At 40.0% G+C, this 15,465-nt stretch overlaps 1 protein-coding gene across 4 annotated transcripts in view; it reads left to right on the top strand.

The window, feature by feature from the left end:
• Window positions 1–15,465, top strand: part of LOC141147039 (sodium channel protein type 2 subunit alpha-like) — a 265,941-nt gene that overhangs the window by 197,311 nt on the left and 53,165 nt on the right. For all 4 annotated transcript variants that reach the window (XM_073634017.1, XM_073634014.1, XM_073634015.1 and 1 more), the window contains 4 exons: window positions 142–271; window positions 3,845–3,999; window positions 11,642–11,815; window positions 13,746–13,868. In XM_073634017.1, coding sequence (XP_073490118.1) covers window positions 142–271; window positions 3,845–3,999; window positions 11,642–11,815; window positions 13,746–13,868 — 582 coding nt within the window. The remainder of the gene's footprint in view (window positions 1–141; window positions 272–3,844; window positions 4,000–11,641; window positions 11,816–13,745; window positions 13,869–15,465) is intronic.

Here is a 15,465-nt window from a genome sequence, read left to right as displayed (position 1 = left end):
AGTCATTTATCTGAAACTTCGATATGTGATTGGTTGATTTTGATTCACTTAATTGTTCTTGGCACCATGTTGTTACATGGGTGCTTTAGTAATTCAAACTCCTTATAAGTAATTGTACTTCATTGTTTGACTTCTTTGCAGAAGGTAAAACTTTCCAGTTCCTCAGAGGGTAGCACGATAGACATCAGACCACCAGGATTGGAAGGAGAAGATCATTACTTAGGTTATGTCTATGAGGAGACACTTGAACCAGAGCCATGCTTCACAGATGGTTTGTTCCCTTCCCATTACCAATGTTTCTGCTACTGCTTTATACTTATACTTTATACTAAAATTTCCAACATGTTCTGCTACTGACAAGCCAGGCCTAGTGTGTTATTCACCAGTGCATTTACTGGGAGTTTGCACAATACAAAATATGTTTAAACTGAAGTTTCAGGTGTCAATGTGACATCATGTGGACCCTCCCAGTTAAACATACTTTGATTTTTTTTTTATAAGTAGTTTCATTGTATGTTTACGTTTTCAAATCTATTTATGAAAACAATATAGCAAATATTCCAATTTAATTTCCATGTATATTAACATTATTATGCTACAAAAACATATTTAACTTCCAATCCAGTCACCTTCACCAGAACCTGAAAAGGTAAATATTACAAAAGAGTAGTAGGGAGAAGCAGACACAAAAGAGACATGTTAGTTAAGATGCATTCATAACCTTTTATTAAGAAAGATTTAATAATGTTTAAAAATAAACAAAAATACAAATAATACAAGATTATTTAAAGGAAGCAAATTTACCTAAAATATCCGTGGAAAGATTACAACTCTTATGCCGTGTACACACGTTCGCAATTTCAGACAACAAATTTTCGATGTGAGCTTGTTGTCGGAAATTCCGACCGTGTGTAGGCTCCATCGGACATTTGTTGTCGGAATTTCCGACAACAAAAATTTGAGAGCTGGTTCTCAAATTTTCCGACAACAAAATCCATTGTCGGAAATTCCGATTGTGTGTACACAATTCCGACGCACAAAATTCCACGCATGCTCGGAATCAAGCAGAAGAGCCGCACTGGCTATTGAACTTAATTTTTCTCGGCTCGTCGTACGTGTTGTACGTCACCGCGTTCTTGACGTTCGGAATTTCCAACAACATTTGTGTGACCGTGTGTATGCAAGACAAGTTTGAGCCAACATCCATCGGAAATAATTCCAGGATTTTGTTGTCAGAATGTCCAATCGTGTGTACGCGGCATTAGGGGAACCAGTAACATTACAAGAAATAAACTCAGCATTAAAAAAATACACCAACAGGGAAGAGCCCAGGGCCAGACGGCTTCACGATAGGGTATTATAAAAAGTATAAAGAGCAATTATTATCAAAACTATGTAAGTATATAAATGGACTAGGGGAAGGGGAAAATATGAGGAAAGAATTATTGTTAACAGAGCAATAATTAAATAAAATACTAAGAGCTGTATTTTCAGCATAGAAATGAACTACAAATGTCTGGCTAAATGGTACATCACTCTGGCTAAAGCACATAAATATTAACCAGAGAATTCTCCATTGTGTTGGAGATTATGTAATTCAAAGGGCACTATGACCCACATATGGTGGTAATGCCCAAAGATACACAAATATTGGCAGGAGGTGCGGCAAAAGATAGTTGAGATTACTGAAACAGAGGTACCAGATAATCCGTGGAGTTGTCTATTCCACAGTACAAATAAAACAATAAAACAGTATAAGAATGCAATAGTTCCTTTTTTGTTAAACGCAGCTAAAGGAGTAATATCAAAAAAAGGCTTGACCCAGAAAGACCTACAATAAGGGAATGGTTTAAAAGAATTGAATATATATATATATATATATATATATATATATATATATATATATATATATATATATATATATATATATATATATATATATATATATATATAATAATGAGTACTTGAGTAGTAAAGAGGAAGATCAGACAGAAACGTTTGTTGGAATCTAGAAAAAATGGATAGAAATTAAAAAAAAAAAAAATACAAGTAAATATGTGGAGAATGTGGAGAAGGATGTGGAAGTGTTAAAATCTGGGAGGAGAGGAGGAATGGGAGGGGGCGGCCTTTGCAGGGGGGGGGGGGGGAGTGGAGGGATAGGGTAAAGGGAACATTGATTTCTATTTTTTATTGATCAAGAGATGTAATAATCTTTTTGCATACATAATAATTTTGTATTTTGAATATTAATAAAATATAAATATAAAAAAAAGAGACCACTGACCTCAAATTGACTTTAAATTAAAAAAAAAAAATCCCAATAAAAATAAATAAATAAAAAAAACTTTTATTATTGCATTTTCCACTTTGGTCAAAAGCTATATTGCAAAAGGTCAGTTAAACGGTTGGGATTTTGCTGGGTTGCCTGCTGACATTTTATGTTTCATGAGACTCTATTGAAAAGATCTTCCTGCTGTAGGACCTGTCACTGTCCTGCATTATTCCTTTGTATTTCAGCTTCATCTGTTCTAGTAATCCTAATACAAAATAATTTAAAGGTAAAGTGGGGCCAAAGTTTTTTTGGCCCTACTTTTCCTATGCATCTGCACTCCTGTGATCTGTTTTCAGCCGACAATGGCTGAAGACCACTGTCGGCTGATGTGACTTTACAGTCGGGATCCACCCAGATGCCATGACCGGCAGCCTCTCAGCGAGCCGCCCCCTCCACAGTCCAGCGCTCCTGTGAGTGTTGGAGGGGCAAAGCTGACAGCGAGTGACTTACAGTCACCAATTGTCTGCTCAGAGTAGAGAGGGGAGAACTGAGTGTTTAGCGGTGTTTGATCGCACAGTTCTCAGTGTAGATCTGGCGGGGACAGATGCAGCATTGGATAGATAAAGAACTTCTCTTTTAAAGATCCTGAAGAGACTTATAGGTGAAAACAAACACAAATGTCTCCTTATCTGTCCTGGTACCAGCCCTTTAAAAGATAATAGCACTGTTTTATATAACAAAATCCTGTACACCCTTGCTCACTTGAGCCATCTCAAGCCTCCAATGCAGATTTTATGTAGTCTGTCATTTTGATCATACTGGGAGCAATAGGACTCCGAATGACTATGTATGCAGCTGCTGGTCATAGAGAATAATTGGTCTACCTATTTCCGTGCAAGGAATACGCTCACCAGGCAGTACTGACCAGTTAATGGTGTAGCTAGTAGAAATAATTCACATTCAACTAGACGTATCCTTCTAGTACTGGAAACCTTTCTTCACAAAATAATGTGGATAATTAGGGTTTTCAAGTAGGATTGGTATCATACAAATGGCTTCAAACCTAACATTATCTTGGACAATTAACATTTGCCTTGGCACAAGACATTCATTTGAACTGAAGGTAGCCACTTGGATTTTTGGTGAAATGCCTTCAACATTACAGAACATGTGCAGTAGTATGTGATTTTCTACTACTTGCCTAACCAGCTAACTTTTTTTTCTCACACCCTTAATGTGTTTGCCATAGCTAGAAGGTCCATGTTATCTGGTGTGTCTATTTCTCATAATCCTAGTGGTGGGCTCATAGTTTGGACTGAGATTTGATATACGTTTATTGCTTTGATTTATATGCTGATTTTTTTTTATTGAAAAGTTGCTTTATGTAACTTCAAAGACAGCTGCTGGAAATATTTTTAGAGACATTGTTAACATACTTTCAGAGCACAGATGTAAGACCTGTAAAAACTACAGCAACTGCTCTATTCAGGTTGTGGACTTCATAGGGGCAGGAAAAACCCTTGTTAGCAGTGTTAATTGATTACTTGCCAGCTCCTTTTCTTTTGTCCCCAGGCTGCATGAAGAAATGTGCATGCTGCCGGATCAACATTGAAGAGGGGAGAGGAAAAACCTGGTGGAACCTCAGGAAAACCTGCTACCTTATTGTGGAACACAGCTGGTTTGAATCATTTATAATCCTCATGATTCTTCTTAGCAGCGGGGCCTTGGTGAGAACAACGCACTCAGTGTTTCACTACGCCAACCTATTCAGACTTATTTAATTCTCTCTTGTTCTGTTGTTTTTTTTAAATGGAGGTGAATAGTTAGGGAATTACACATCAGTAAGCCTTTACCAGCATCTGGGCACAGTTAGCAGACCAATTCAATACAGAAAAGGTCTAGCTAGAGGGAAAGGGGCATTAGAACTGGTCACTCTGGTTTACGCAACTGACAACTAGCACTGAGAGTGTGACAGGGCCACTATCAGTAATGTATATAGTTGATAGATAAAACGCTCAATGATTAATATATACACTACATAGAAAGATTTATTCAATCAGACAGATTGGAGAGAAATTATAGTATGCTGAAATTGTGTCTAAAATCGAACTCCAGGCAAACAGCTTAATACGTAGTTGGAATACATACATGGAAACTGTTTTACTTGCCAAAGGGTTTGTATGTCTTTCCATCCAGTCTTGGTATAGTGGGTAAAATAAGTATTGAACACGTCAACATTTTTCTAGGTAAATATATTTTTAAAGGTGCTATTGACATGACATTTTCACCACATGTCGGTAACAACCCATGCAATCTATACATACAAAGAAACAAAAACAAATACGTTCAGAAATTAAGTTATGTGCAATAAAATTTAATGACACAGGGAAAAAGTATTGAACACGCTAACTGAAATGTATTTAATGCTTGATATCAAATCCTTTGTTGGTAATGACAGCTTCAAGATGCCTCTTGTATGGAGGAATATGCATTGCTCAGGTTTCATTTTGTCCCATTTTTCCACACAAACAGTCTTCAAATCTTGAAGGCTCTGTGGGCCTCCTCTATGAACTCTGATCTTTAGTTCTTGCCATAGATTTTCTATAGGATTCAAGTCAGATGATTGGCTGGGCCATTCTAGCAGCTTTATTTTCTTTATTTGAAACCAATTGAGAGTTTCCTTGGCTTTGTGTTTGGGATCATTGTCTGGCTGAAATGTCCATCCTCATTTCATCTTCATCATCCTGGTAGATGGCAGCAGATTTTTATCAGGAATTTCTTGGTACATTTTTCCATTCATCCTTCTTTTAATGATATGAATTTGCCAGTACCGTGTGCTCAAAAACAGCCCCACCCCATAATGTTCCCACCTCTAAACTTCACTGCTGGTATGATGTTTTTGGGGTGATGTGCAGTGTCATTTGACCTCCAAACATGGTGTGTATTATAGCATCCAAGGAGTTAAATTTTGGTCTCATCTGAGCAGATTATATTCTCCCAGTATTTCACAGGCTTGTCTAAATGTTGTGCAGCAAACTTTAAATGAACTTCAACATTTCTTCAGCAATGGAGTCTTGCGTTGTGAGCGTACATACAGGCCATGGCAGTTGAGTGCATTGTTTTGTTTACTTTGAAACAATTGTACCTGCTCCAGATCTTTCTGAAGCTCTCCACAAGTGGTCCTTGGCTCTTGGACAACTCTTCTACTAATTATTTTCACTCCTCTGTCAGAAATCTTGCGAGGAGCACCTGGTTGTGGCCTGTTTATGGTGAAATTATGTTCTTTGCACTTCTGGATTATGGCCCCAACAGTGCTCACTGGAACATTCAGAAGCTTAGAAATCCTTCTGTAACCAATGCCATAAGTATGTTTTGCAACAATAAGGTTTATATACAATAATTCTGCGCTACCTGAAGGGGGGAATGGAAAGCAGCTAACACAACCAACAAATGTGGAAAACAGACAAAAAGCAAAATAAGTGTAGCGCTAAGGGAGGGGATAAAAAATGTGGCCTAAGAACTGACAGTTCAAAGTTCATATGTTGACAAAAACATCCTTGGAGAAGAGATGGAAATATGGAGTCCTCTGGAGCAAATCTCATCTCCGGTATAAATCCTCTGTAGAGGGAGCTCGCATACCACCAGTGATAATAAAGAGGCTTACCAGACTTGGTGGACCCAACAAGGCATACGCCAGGTGAGGTCAATCAGGCTTAAGTGGTGCTGGGTTGGAACAAGTGCAGAAGAGCAGGGATGGTGGAATGACTTCCACGTGACTGTATTCCTCCAACGTGGTCCGGCTCAAGGATCTTGTCACTCGAATCCGTCCTACCCAAACCCCACTGTCGCCACTTCTTCACAGCGCTGTTTTTTAGACACTTTCCAAGTGAGTGTATGCTTTATATTTTAATAAATTTTCATTTATACGGATTCACACTATTTGGCCCATCCTTTCTTCCTTCATCCATCCCAACACGGATTCGAGTGACAAGATCTTTGAGCCGGACCACGTTGGAGGAATACAGTCACGTGGAAGTCATTCCACCATCCCTGCTCTTCTGCACTTGTTCCAGCCCAGCACCACTTAAGCCTGATTGACCTCACCTGGCGTATGCCTTGTTGGGTCCACCAAGTCTGGTAAGCCTCTTTATTATCATTGGTGGTATGCGGGCTCCCTCTACAGAGGATTTATACCGGAGTAGAGATTTGCTCCAGAGGACTCCATATTTCCATCTCTTCTCCAAGGATGTTTTTGTCAATATATGAACTTTGAACTGTCAGTTCTTAGGCCACATTTTTTATCCCCTCCCTTAGCGCTACACTTATTTTGCTTTTCAACAATAAGGTTTGCAAAGGTCACAAGATAGCTCTTTGCTTTTACCCATCATGAGATGTTTCTTTTGTGACACCTTGGTAATGAAACACCTTTTTATATGCCATCAATTGAGACTGAACCAGCTGATATTAATTTGCACTGACGAGGTGCAGGATTGCTTTCTAATTACTGATAGATTTCAGCTGGTCTCTTAACTTTCCATGCCTTTTTGCACATTCCTTTCTTCATGTTTTCTATACTTTTTCCCAGTGTCATTCCATTATATTACACATAACTTGATTTCTGAACTTATTTGTTTTGGTTTCTTTGTATGTATGAATTGCATGGCTCGACATGTGGTGAATATTTCATCTCAATAGCACCTTTAGAAATATATTTACCAAGAAAAATGGTGATGTCTTCAATACCTATTTTACCCGCTGTATATGCACAGTCCTTCCAGACTACGCAGGCAGGTAAGTGACCTAAATTCCTGTGCTACAGTTGGAGCAGTACAGCTAGCTCACTTTCCCCCCAAACTGTTCGAAAAGTTGGACAGTTAAGAAGCAGCAGCAGACTGATGAGATCATCCCTCTGGTCACACTGCTCTTTCAGCCTGTCAGCATGTTCCTTGCTGACACATGTGCACTGCATCACACCTCATTTTTACTGTTGACCCTCCCACTCTCAGTTTCTACTCCACAGGGAATTATAATTGCAGTATATAGACTAGCTGCTTTAAAAAAACACATTTAACGCTGAACTTTAGGAACTATATTTTTTGCATGCATTACATTGGACCAGCTTTAGTAGATGTAATTATCTATATCTGATATCTGAAGGAGCACTGAAGATGCTGTTAATCACTGTTATATCACTGCCCCTACTCTCCACCTCAAGTCATCAGACTACATTTTGCATTCATTAAAAAAAAACCAAGGCAGTTGATTTACTAAAACTGGAGAGTGCAAAATCTGGTGCAGCTCTTCAAATAAACCAATCAGCTTCCAAGTTTTATTGTCAAAGCAACAAGCTGAAGTTATAAACTGATTGGCTACCATACACAAGGAAAAGGGATGATTATTGGCCCAAGATGGGCACTTGGCTCTGCAAAACAATGTCTAAAATAAAAAGGTACCAGTTCATAATCAATACATATGTGGCAAACTATAAATAGAATGGCTCATGAACCAAAGTCCATTAGTGGATGAAGTCCATAAGGGTCCAGGGGCAGCTCACTGAGGCAGCTCCATGTAGAAGCAAGAAGTAGCTCTAGAAGAGACAGAAGGAGAAGCACAGGTGCCTTCTAAGTGTAGCTTTGTTGCAAATATTTATTGCAAGTTAAAAATGAAATTACTCACAAGTGTAGTTAAAATCAGGCATGTACAATAACTAAGCACTGCATGGGGTAGGATCCTTATCAGTACAAGGGAAAAAACTGAATAATTGTTGCGCTAGGGCAGCCTTTCTCAAACTTTTCAACACAGAGGAACCCTGGAAATAATTCTCCGGTCTTGGGGAACCCCTGCTAAAAATGGAAAATCTACAACTCATCATACATTAGTGTGATGGTCAATGAGAACAATGCTTCTTACACTTGTGGTTATTGGGAAGAATTACCCCCTTACAGATAACTAAAAAGATCAATGGTGTCCTTGAGAACTTACCTGAGAGGCAGAAATTGGCTATTGCTCAGGGACCCCTAGCAACCTCTAGAGGAACTCAAGGGTTCCATGGTTGAGAAACCCTGCGCTAAGGTGTTCCAGCAGGCAGAGCTGTGTCATCTGGGATGATGAAAAAATTATGGTGTCAAGATAGTATATGTATATAAATACAATGATATATAATTAGGGATGACTCATGGTGGGGATGATGGGTTTAAAAAGGAAGTCCATAGCCTGGATAATAACCACAGGGAGTATAGCTGACACAGGGAAGGCAGCACGGCTCCTGAAAACCACTGGCGTCGCCGAGCAAGACCCCACAGAGGTGCCTGGATACTACTCTGAATTCCTGATGTCCATCTTTACTCATAAAGATGTGCCTGCTTTTATCCTGTTGTCAGGGCTGGGTTCAGCCCTTCCTTATCTGAGCTGGCCGCTCAGCTGTTGGCTAATTGCCAGCTCCCATCTGTCTCCACAGTTACTCAGCTGTTGATGATCTTGCCCGTCAGTCCTGCCTACTTAAGCCGTCCGGTCCAGAGGAGCTCTGCCTTCACATCACAAGAAACTATCTCCTGCGTTCCTGTTTAAAGACTGGCTTTGCTGACATCTCTTCTGGCTCCAGATCCTGCTTGCTGTTCCACTACTTTGGCTTGGTTGACTATCCATTCCGGTTACTGAACTTTGGCTATGTTTTGATCATGTTTGTCCTTTTTACTTTTATTATTAAACAAGTGTGATTTAACTGTACTTCTGTCTCGGTCTGATTTCATGGTTTCTGACACCTATTTTCAGTGAGTGCAATACTATTCAATTAAATGTGTTAGTAATATTGCTGCACTTAGATTGGCGCTGCTTGTCTGTCTTGTATCTTTATCAGCGCTGTCTGGGGGGTCCCTGAGGAACATGGTCATCTGTTCAGTGGTGCAGGCAGTTGGCGCTTGTGGGATCTGGTGCTTCATTGTCCGTGACACTGGTGAGCAGGAGATGACATCGCTTACCGGATAGAACGCTGGGATGTCTCAGCATTGGCGACGCGTTTGCGGAGCATGTGCTCCTTCTTCAGGCCATTTGTTATTTGAACGTCGTCTCCTGCTCACCAGTGCGTTCCATGGACCAGGAAGCGCCGAAACCCATCGGTGCCGACTGCCTGCACCACTGAACAAATGACCACGTTCCTCAGGGACAGCGCTGATAAGGAGCCTACCCCACACAGTGCTTAGTCACTGTACATGCCTGATTTTAACTACACTCGTGAGTAGTTTCATTTTTAACTTGTAATAAGTCTTTGCAACAAAGCTACACTTAGAAGGCGCCTGTGCTTCTCCTTCTACCCCACACAGCTGCACCAGATTCTGAATGTTCCCCAAGGAATTCTATGAATGGCAAGAGGTGACAAGTGGGCAAACCCCTGTGTCCCCTTTATAAAAAAATGTAATAATTATAAAATTAGTTTTAGGCCTCTTTCACACGGGCGATCCGTATGTCCGTTTTTCATCCTTCCGTTTTCGGATGAAAAACGGACATACATTCATCCCTATGGAGCGTCGAATGTCAGTGGTGACAGATCGGATCGGGTGACGACGGACACTATGGTCCGTCGTCATCCGATCCCCCCATAGGGGAGAGCGGCGCTCTGACAGGTCCGCCGCTGCACAGCGTGCAGCGATGGACCTGTCATCTTCCTGCTCAGCGGGGATCGGCGGAGAGATCCCCGCTGAGCCAGCGGATGTTCACGGGGCGGATCATCACTGATCCGCCCCGTGAGAAAGAGGCCTTATTATTACGGAACAGTTAAGCCTGATTTCAGAGGCAAAGAAAGGGATAAGGGCTTCTGGCAGATATTTTACAGTTTAACTTATCATATTATTCTACTATTCAAGATGTTTGTTTGACTGTGTTGCAGAATTTATTGCCTTGTTTCTGAGAGACAAGTTGGTGGGACAAGGGAAAGTTTGAAAAATGTTGGAAAAGACCAGACTACAGCCCCTACCCCATCATGTGGGAGTGAATTTAATGACTAGCATCAATTTATCACAGTGAGAAGCATGAGAGAAAAGCTCACTTCTCTGCTTGACCTTGACAATTGTCTACTTCAGGAACTTTATTTTTTTAGAACAAATTCAGTTTATCATTCATTTAGGATCACTTTTTTTGCAAATAAGTTAATGTTGAGGGCCCCCCAACTTAAAGTGCCCCGGGCCCCCCAAGGTCAAAATCCAGAACTGCCACAGTGGTACCGTATTTATGTGTATTTCCATACATAGTGACATCACTATGCAGTAACTCTTCTGATGTATTTCATCACACTAAATTCCTCAAGAGCGGTGCATGTGTAATTAAACACCAAGGCATTTTGTTATATGACCTCTGCTCAGTGAAAGAATCAGAGTTCAGACTGCCGCTATATTGTTTTCATATCCCTTGTTATAATAAACACTATTCCTGCGGTATAGTATCATGTATCCATGATATTGCATCATAGGTCACATACACTATATTACCAAAAGTATTGTGACGCCTGCCTTTACACGCACATGAACTTTAATGGCATCCCAGTCTTAGTCCGTAGGGTTCAATATTGAGTTGGCCCACCCTTTGCAGCTATAACAGCTTCAACTCTTCTAGGAAGACTGTCCACAAGGTTTAGGAGTGTGTCTATGGGAATGTTTGACCATTCTTCCAGAAGCGCATTTGTGAGGTCAGGCACTGATGTGGACAAGAAGGCTTGGCTCAGTCTCTGCTCTAAGTCATCCCAAAGGTGTTTTATCGGGTGCAGGTCAGTCAAGTTCATCCACCCCAAACGCGCTCATCCATGTCTTTATGGACTTTGCTTTGTGCACTATGTTGGAACAGGAAGGGGCCATCCTCAAACTGTTCCCACAAAGTTGGGAGTATGAAATTGTCCAAAATGTCTTGGTATGCTGATATCTTAAGAGTTCCCTTTTCCTGGAACTAAGGGGCCAATCCCAACCCCTGAAAAATAACCCTACACCATAATCCCCCCATCCACCAAATGATTTGGATCAGTGCACAAAACAAGGTCAATAAAGACATGGATGAGCAATTTTGGGGTGGTGGAGGAACTTGACTGGCCTGCAGAGTCCTGACCTCAACCCGATGGAACACCCTATTAGAACACCTGTAGCAGATTAAAGGAGTTGAATGTAAAGATTGTTTTCATGTGGTGTAATTAATAGTGTTTAAATTAATTCAGTGGTTTTAATTAAACAAATATCTAGTCTATGGACCGAATGGTGAACTTGTATATATTCTTGCAATCCCCTTTGAATATTTATGTTCAAATTTAAAATGTGTAGTTGTATATTGTATATGCAAAACTAACTTTTTGTTGTGTTTTTTTTGTTTTTTTTTTTACTGCAATTTTTATAGGCTTTTGAGGATATTCATATTGAAAAGCATAAAACTATGAAGACCGTGTTGGAGTACGCTGACAAAGTTTTTACCTACATCTTTATAGCAGAAATGCTTTTGAAATGGGTCGCCTATGGATTTGTCACATATTTCACAAATGCCTGGTGCTGGCTGGATTTCCTGATTGTGGATGTACGTATCCCTGTCTGATCCACAATACTGTGCTAAGAAAATAATACAATGCTGTAATGAAATGGTCAGCCTTTGCCAGACCGGCTTCTCATTCACAGAAGCTACACAGCTTCTATGAGTGGAGGAGGTGGGGTGGAAAGGGTGAGCATAATCAGCACTATTGATGAGCACATATAACAGGTCTCTCAGCTCTTTTGAGCCCCCACTGCACCGGAGGATTATGGCTGCTAGGGTAGGGGGGATTGGAGGAGGATGATTTCAACTAAAGCTGAAGCCAGCTGCACAAGGGACACATCACACTGATAGTAAGTAATGTCCCTTGTGCTGATTTATTTTTACTACATTTAAGCCTCGTACACACGATCGGATTTTCGGCCGGGAATTGTGTGATGACAAACTGTTTGCCTAAAATCTGACCGTTAGTACACTCAATGAGACAATTGTTGTCCAACTTTCCGCCGACAAATGTTGGATAGCAGGCTAGTAAATTTTCGGCGGACAGTGGTCTGTTGTCAGTTTTTCCCTATCGTGTGTACACAAGTCTGTCACACAAAAGTCCAAAGTACAAACACGCATGCTCGGAATCAAGGACGAGCCGGCAGCGGCCGGTCTTGTAAAGTAGCGCTTGTAATGGAGAATTAACATTCGTGACGTGGCAAATTATGAAATCTCAAAATGCAGAGCACAATTCTCTTCTTCTTTAATGGGATAATAATGAAGCTGCTTTGCTGGTGATACTGATTTGGAGTTCTGCCAAACGTATTTTCAAAGGCTTTTATTTTCTAGTGATATCAAGAATAATTTTATTATGCTTGTTTTTTTTGGCAAGTTATCACAACATCGTTATCCCGTAGTTTTTAAGATCAAAGATACAACTATGTTGGTGTCCCTTGTTAATTTTACATTGTATTTTTTTTAAATGTAACTGCCTATTCCCAAACTGTCATTTGAAGTAAAACACATAGCCAAATATTATTCTCCACTATTTTTTTATTGTGCATTAAAAAAAGAAAACAAAATTAGACATGCTATCTGCCAATAGAACTTAACCAAAAAATGCATTCTATGCATTCAAAAATATAGAAAATATAACAAATCAAATCATTATTCAACCAAAAAAACAAAATAAAAACCAGCCAGAATCAGCCATGATGGTCATGTTGGAGTGGCAGCTGCTTGAGATGTGAGATATGACATCTCTAGGTGCCTGCATTTTTTATCTGAATTTAATTTTGTATGAGGTCTTTTTCAATTAAATCAGCATTTAGGACTCTATTATCCAAGTTATATTTGGCTGAGGTCAGATAGGCAATTTCGGGATGGTTAGTAACTTGATTTTGCAGTATATATTGCAGAATATACAATAGCATTATTTTATATAGCCAGAAGTGGAACAAGTGCTCTATTTACTTATTATTTATTAATAAATAATACATTCATGTATATACCACAATGTATTAGGTTTGCACTAAGGCCTCTTGCACACGATACTCCTGTTTGAGCATCTACTTTTTCAGACTTTTTTTTAACGCATTTTTCGCACATATGCGCTTGCGCAATTTTTTTGCGCAAATGTGCGCACATTTTTGCGCAAGCGCTGAAGCTTGTTCTTAGATTGACAATGTCAATGGACAAATCTGTGTGCGTGCAGAAAATAGAAAAATCTGCATTTTTGGTAAGTGATTTACGCCTCATTTGCGCGCATGAGGCGTAAATTACTGACCAAAAATGCAGATTTTTCTATTTTATTTTTTTTTTACTAAAGAATACATGGCGCTTGTTTACACACCTGTATGCATAGGCAGATTACAATTAATGGGCTGTATTTTAGCTCAGTAAAAAAATAAGCTGCGTTGAGCATTTTCAAGTTGCAGTGTGCAAGAGGCCTTATTTAGAAAAATACATAACTGTTGTTTTTTTTCTTTTTAAGATATCTTTGGTGAGCCTAGTAGCCAATGCCTTGGGGTACTCAGAATTAGGAGCTATAAAGTCACTTAGAACACTGCGAGCACTGAGGCCCCTGAGGGCCCTGTCACGGTTTGAAGGCATGAGGGTGAGTTTACATTTAAAAACTGCATAATGAATTATTTGCAATGCCTTTTTAATGTGATTCTAAATAATGCATTAAAGCGAAAAGTATAACTAAAGGCAAAACAGTTTTTTAGTTTCGAATAGAGTGGCGAGGGATAAGGACACCTGTCAGTTTTTTTTTTGCTGTCGATGCCCCCCACTAGTCTGTGTCACTAAAGCGTCTCTGTCACAAGAGTTGCAGGAAGTTAGGGGACAGGAAATGAAATCACCAGAGGGCAAAGAAAAACTGACAGGGGTTATAACCCATGCTCACTGCATGCTCCCAGCACAGAGGCCGAGTTGTCAAAGACAGCTCTTGGCTCGGACTAACTATTAGTAGCTGGTGGGACCGGCTCCCTGTCATTTGACCACTGTCAATCACAATGGTCACATGATTGCCGATCCATCCCATCCCGGGAAGGAGCTAAAAAGTACATGTGTCTACATGCGCTTATGTGTGTTTTCATGTATTTAGACATGATCAGAGTATCTAATCTGCCCCTAGATGCACAGGTTTCTGTTTTTTCCTAATGCAACCAAACTGAACGCACCTGAACCCAAGAAAACACTCAGTGTGATTTATACCATTCAATTATATGAGTTTAGAAATGTCCTTTAAATACATATAAATACATATAATCTCATGCCTGTGTGAATGAGACCTTTATATGCTTTACATGCATTTTAAAAGAAACAAGCATATGCTGACATTCCCGACCTGACCTTCTGAAGTTCCTTGTCTCCTAAACGTTATTGCAAACCATTGGCTTCAGTGTTTTCTGAACCCCTGACCATGAATTATAGCTGTATCCTAACTTCACAGGCGCATGCTAGTTCTGTGTTGGTTACCTAGGCCTCATTCACATGGGTATACCTATCTGTACACCCATGTGAAGGGCTGTCTATGCCCGCATGGGATGCTCAGGTGTACCATGCATCCATTTGCAGGCAGTCCCATTCATGTCTATTAGAACACAGCAGTTGCACAGACACAGCCGCTGATTCCAATTTGACAGCCTTGCAAGTACATTAATATATATTGTTTTATTATTATACAGAATTAATATAGTGCCAACAGTGTGTGCAGCACTTTACAAAATAAAGGCAGGCATTAGAGTTACAATACAATTTGATACAAGAGGAATCAGAGGGCCCTGCTCATTAGAGCTTACAATCTAATCAGAGGGCCCTGCTCGTTAGAGCTTACAATCTAATCAGTGGGCCCTGCTCGTTAGAGCTTACAATCTAAGTGCATGTCCTGGACATGTATTCGCATCCAAACAGCTGTCAAATTGGGACCAATGGCTGTGTCCATGCAGCTGTTTTGTCCCAATAGACATAGATGTGACTGCCTCCATGTGGATGTAAGGAACACCTGTGTATCTCGTTTTAGGTACACCCATGTGAATGAGGCCTAAAAGTACTGTTACTAGAGACAGTCAAGAAACTATCATTCGCAAACGGAGATCAGAAATGGCTGGTCACATTTTTCCATCATAGCAATTGCCCTTTAAAAATTAGCAATCAATAATATACAGTGGCTTAAAAAAGTATTCATACCCCTTGAAATTTTCCACCTT

This window comes from Aquarana catesbeiana, linkage group LG06 (genome assembly GCF_042186555.1).
Source record: "Aquarana catesbeiana isolate 2022-GZ linkage group LG06, ASM4218655v1, whole genome shotgun sequence".
Lineage (NCBI taxonomy): Eukaryota > Metazoa > Chordata > Amphibia > Anura > Ranidae > Aquarana > Aquarana catesbeiana.
This window is presented reverse-complemented; position numbering and strand designations above follow the sequence as displayed.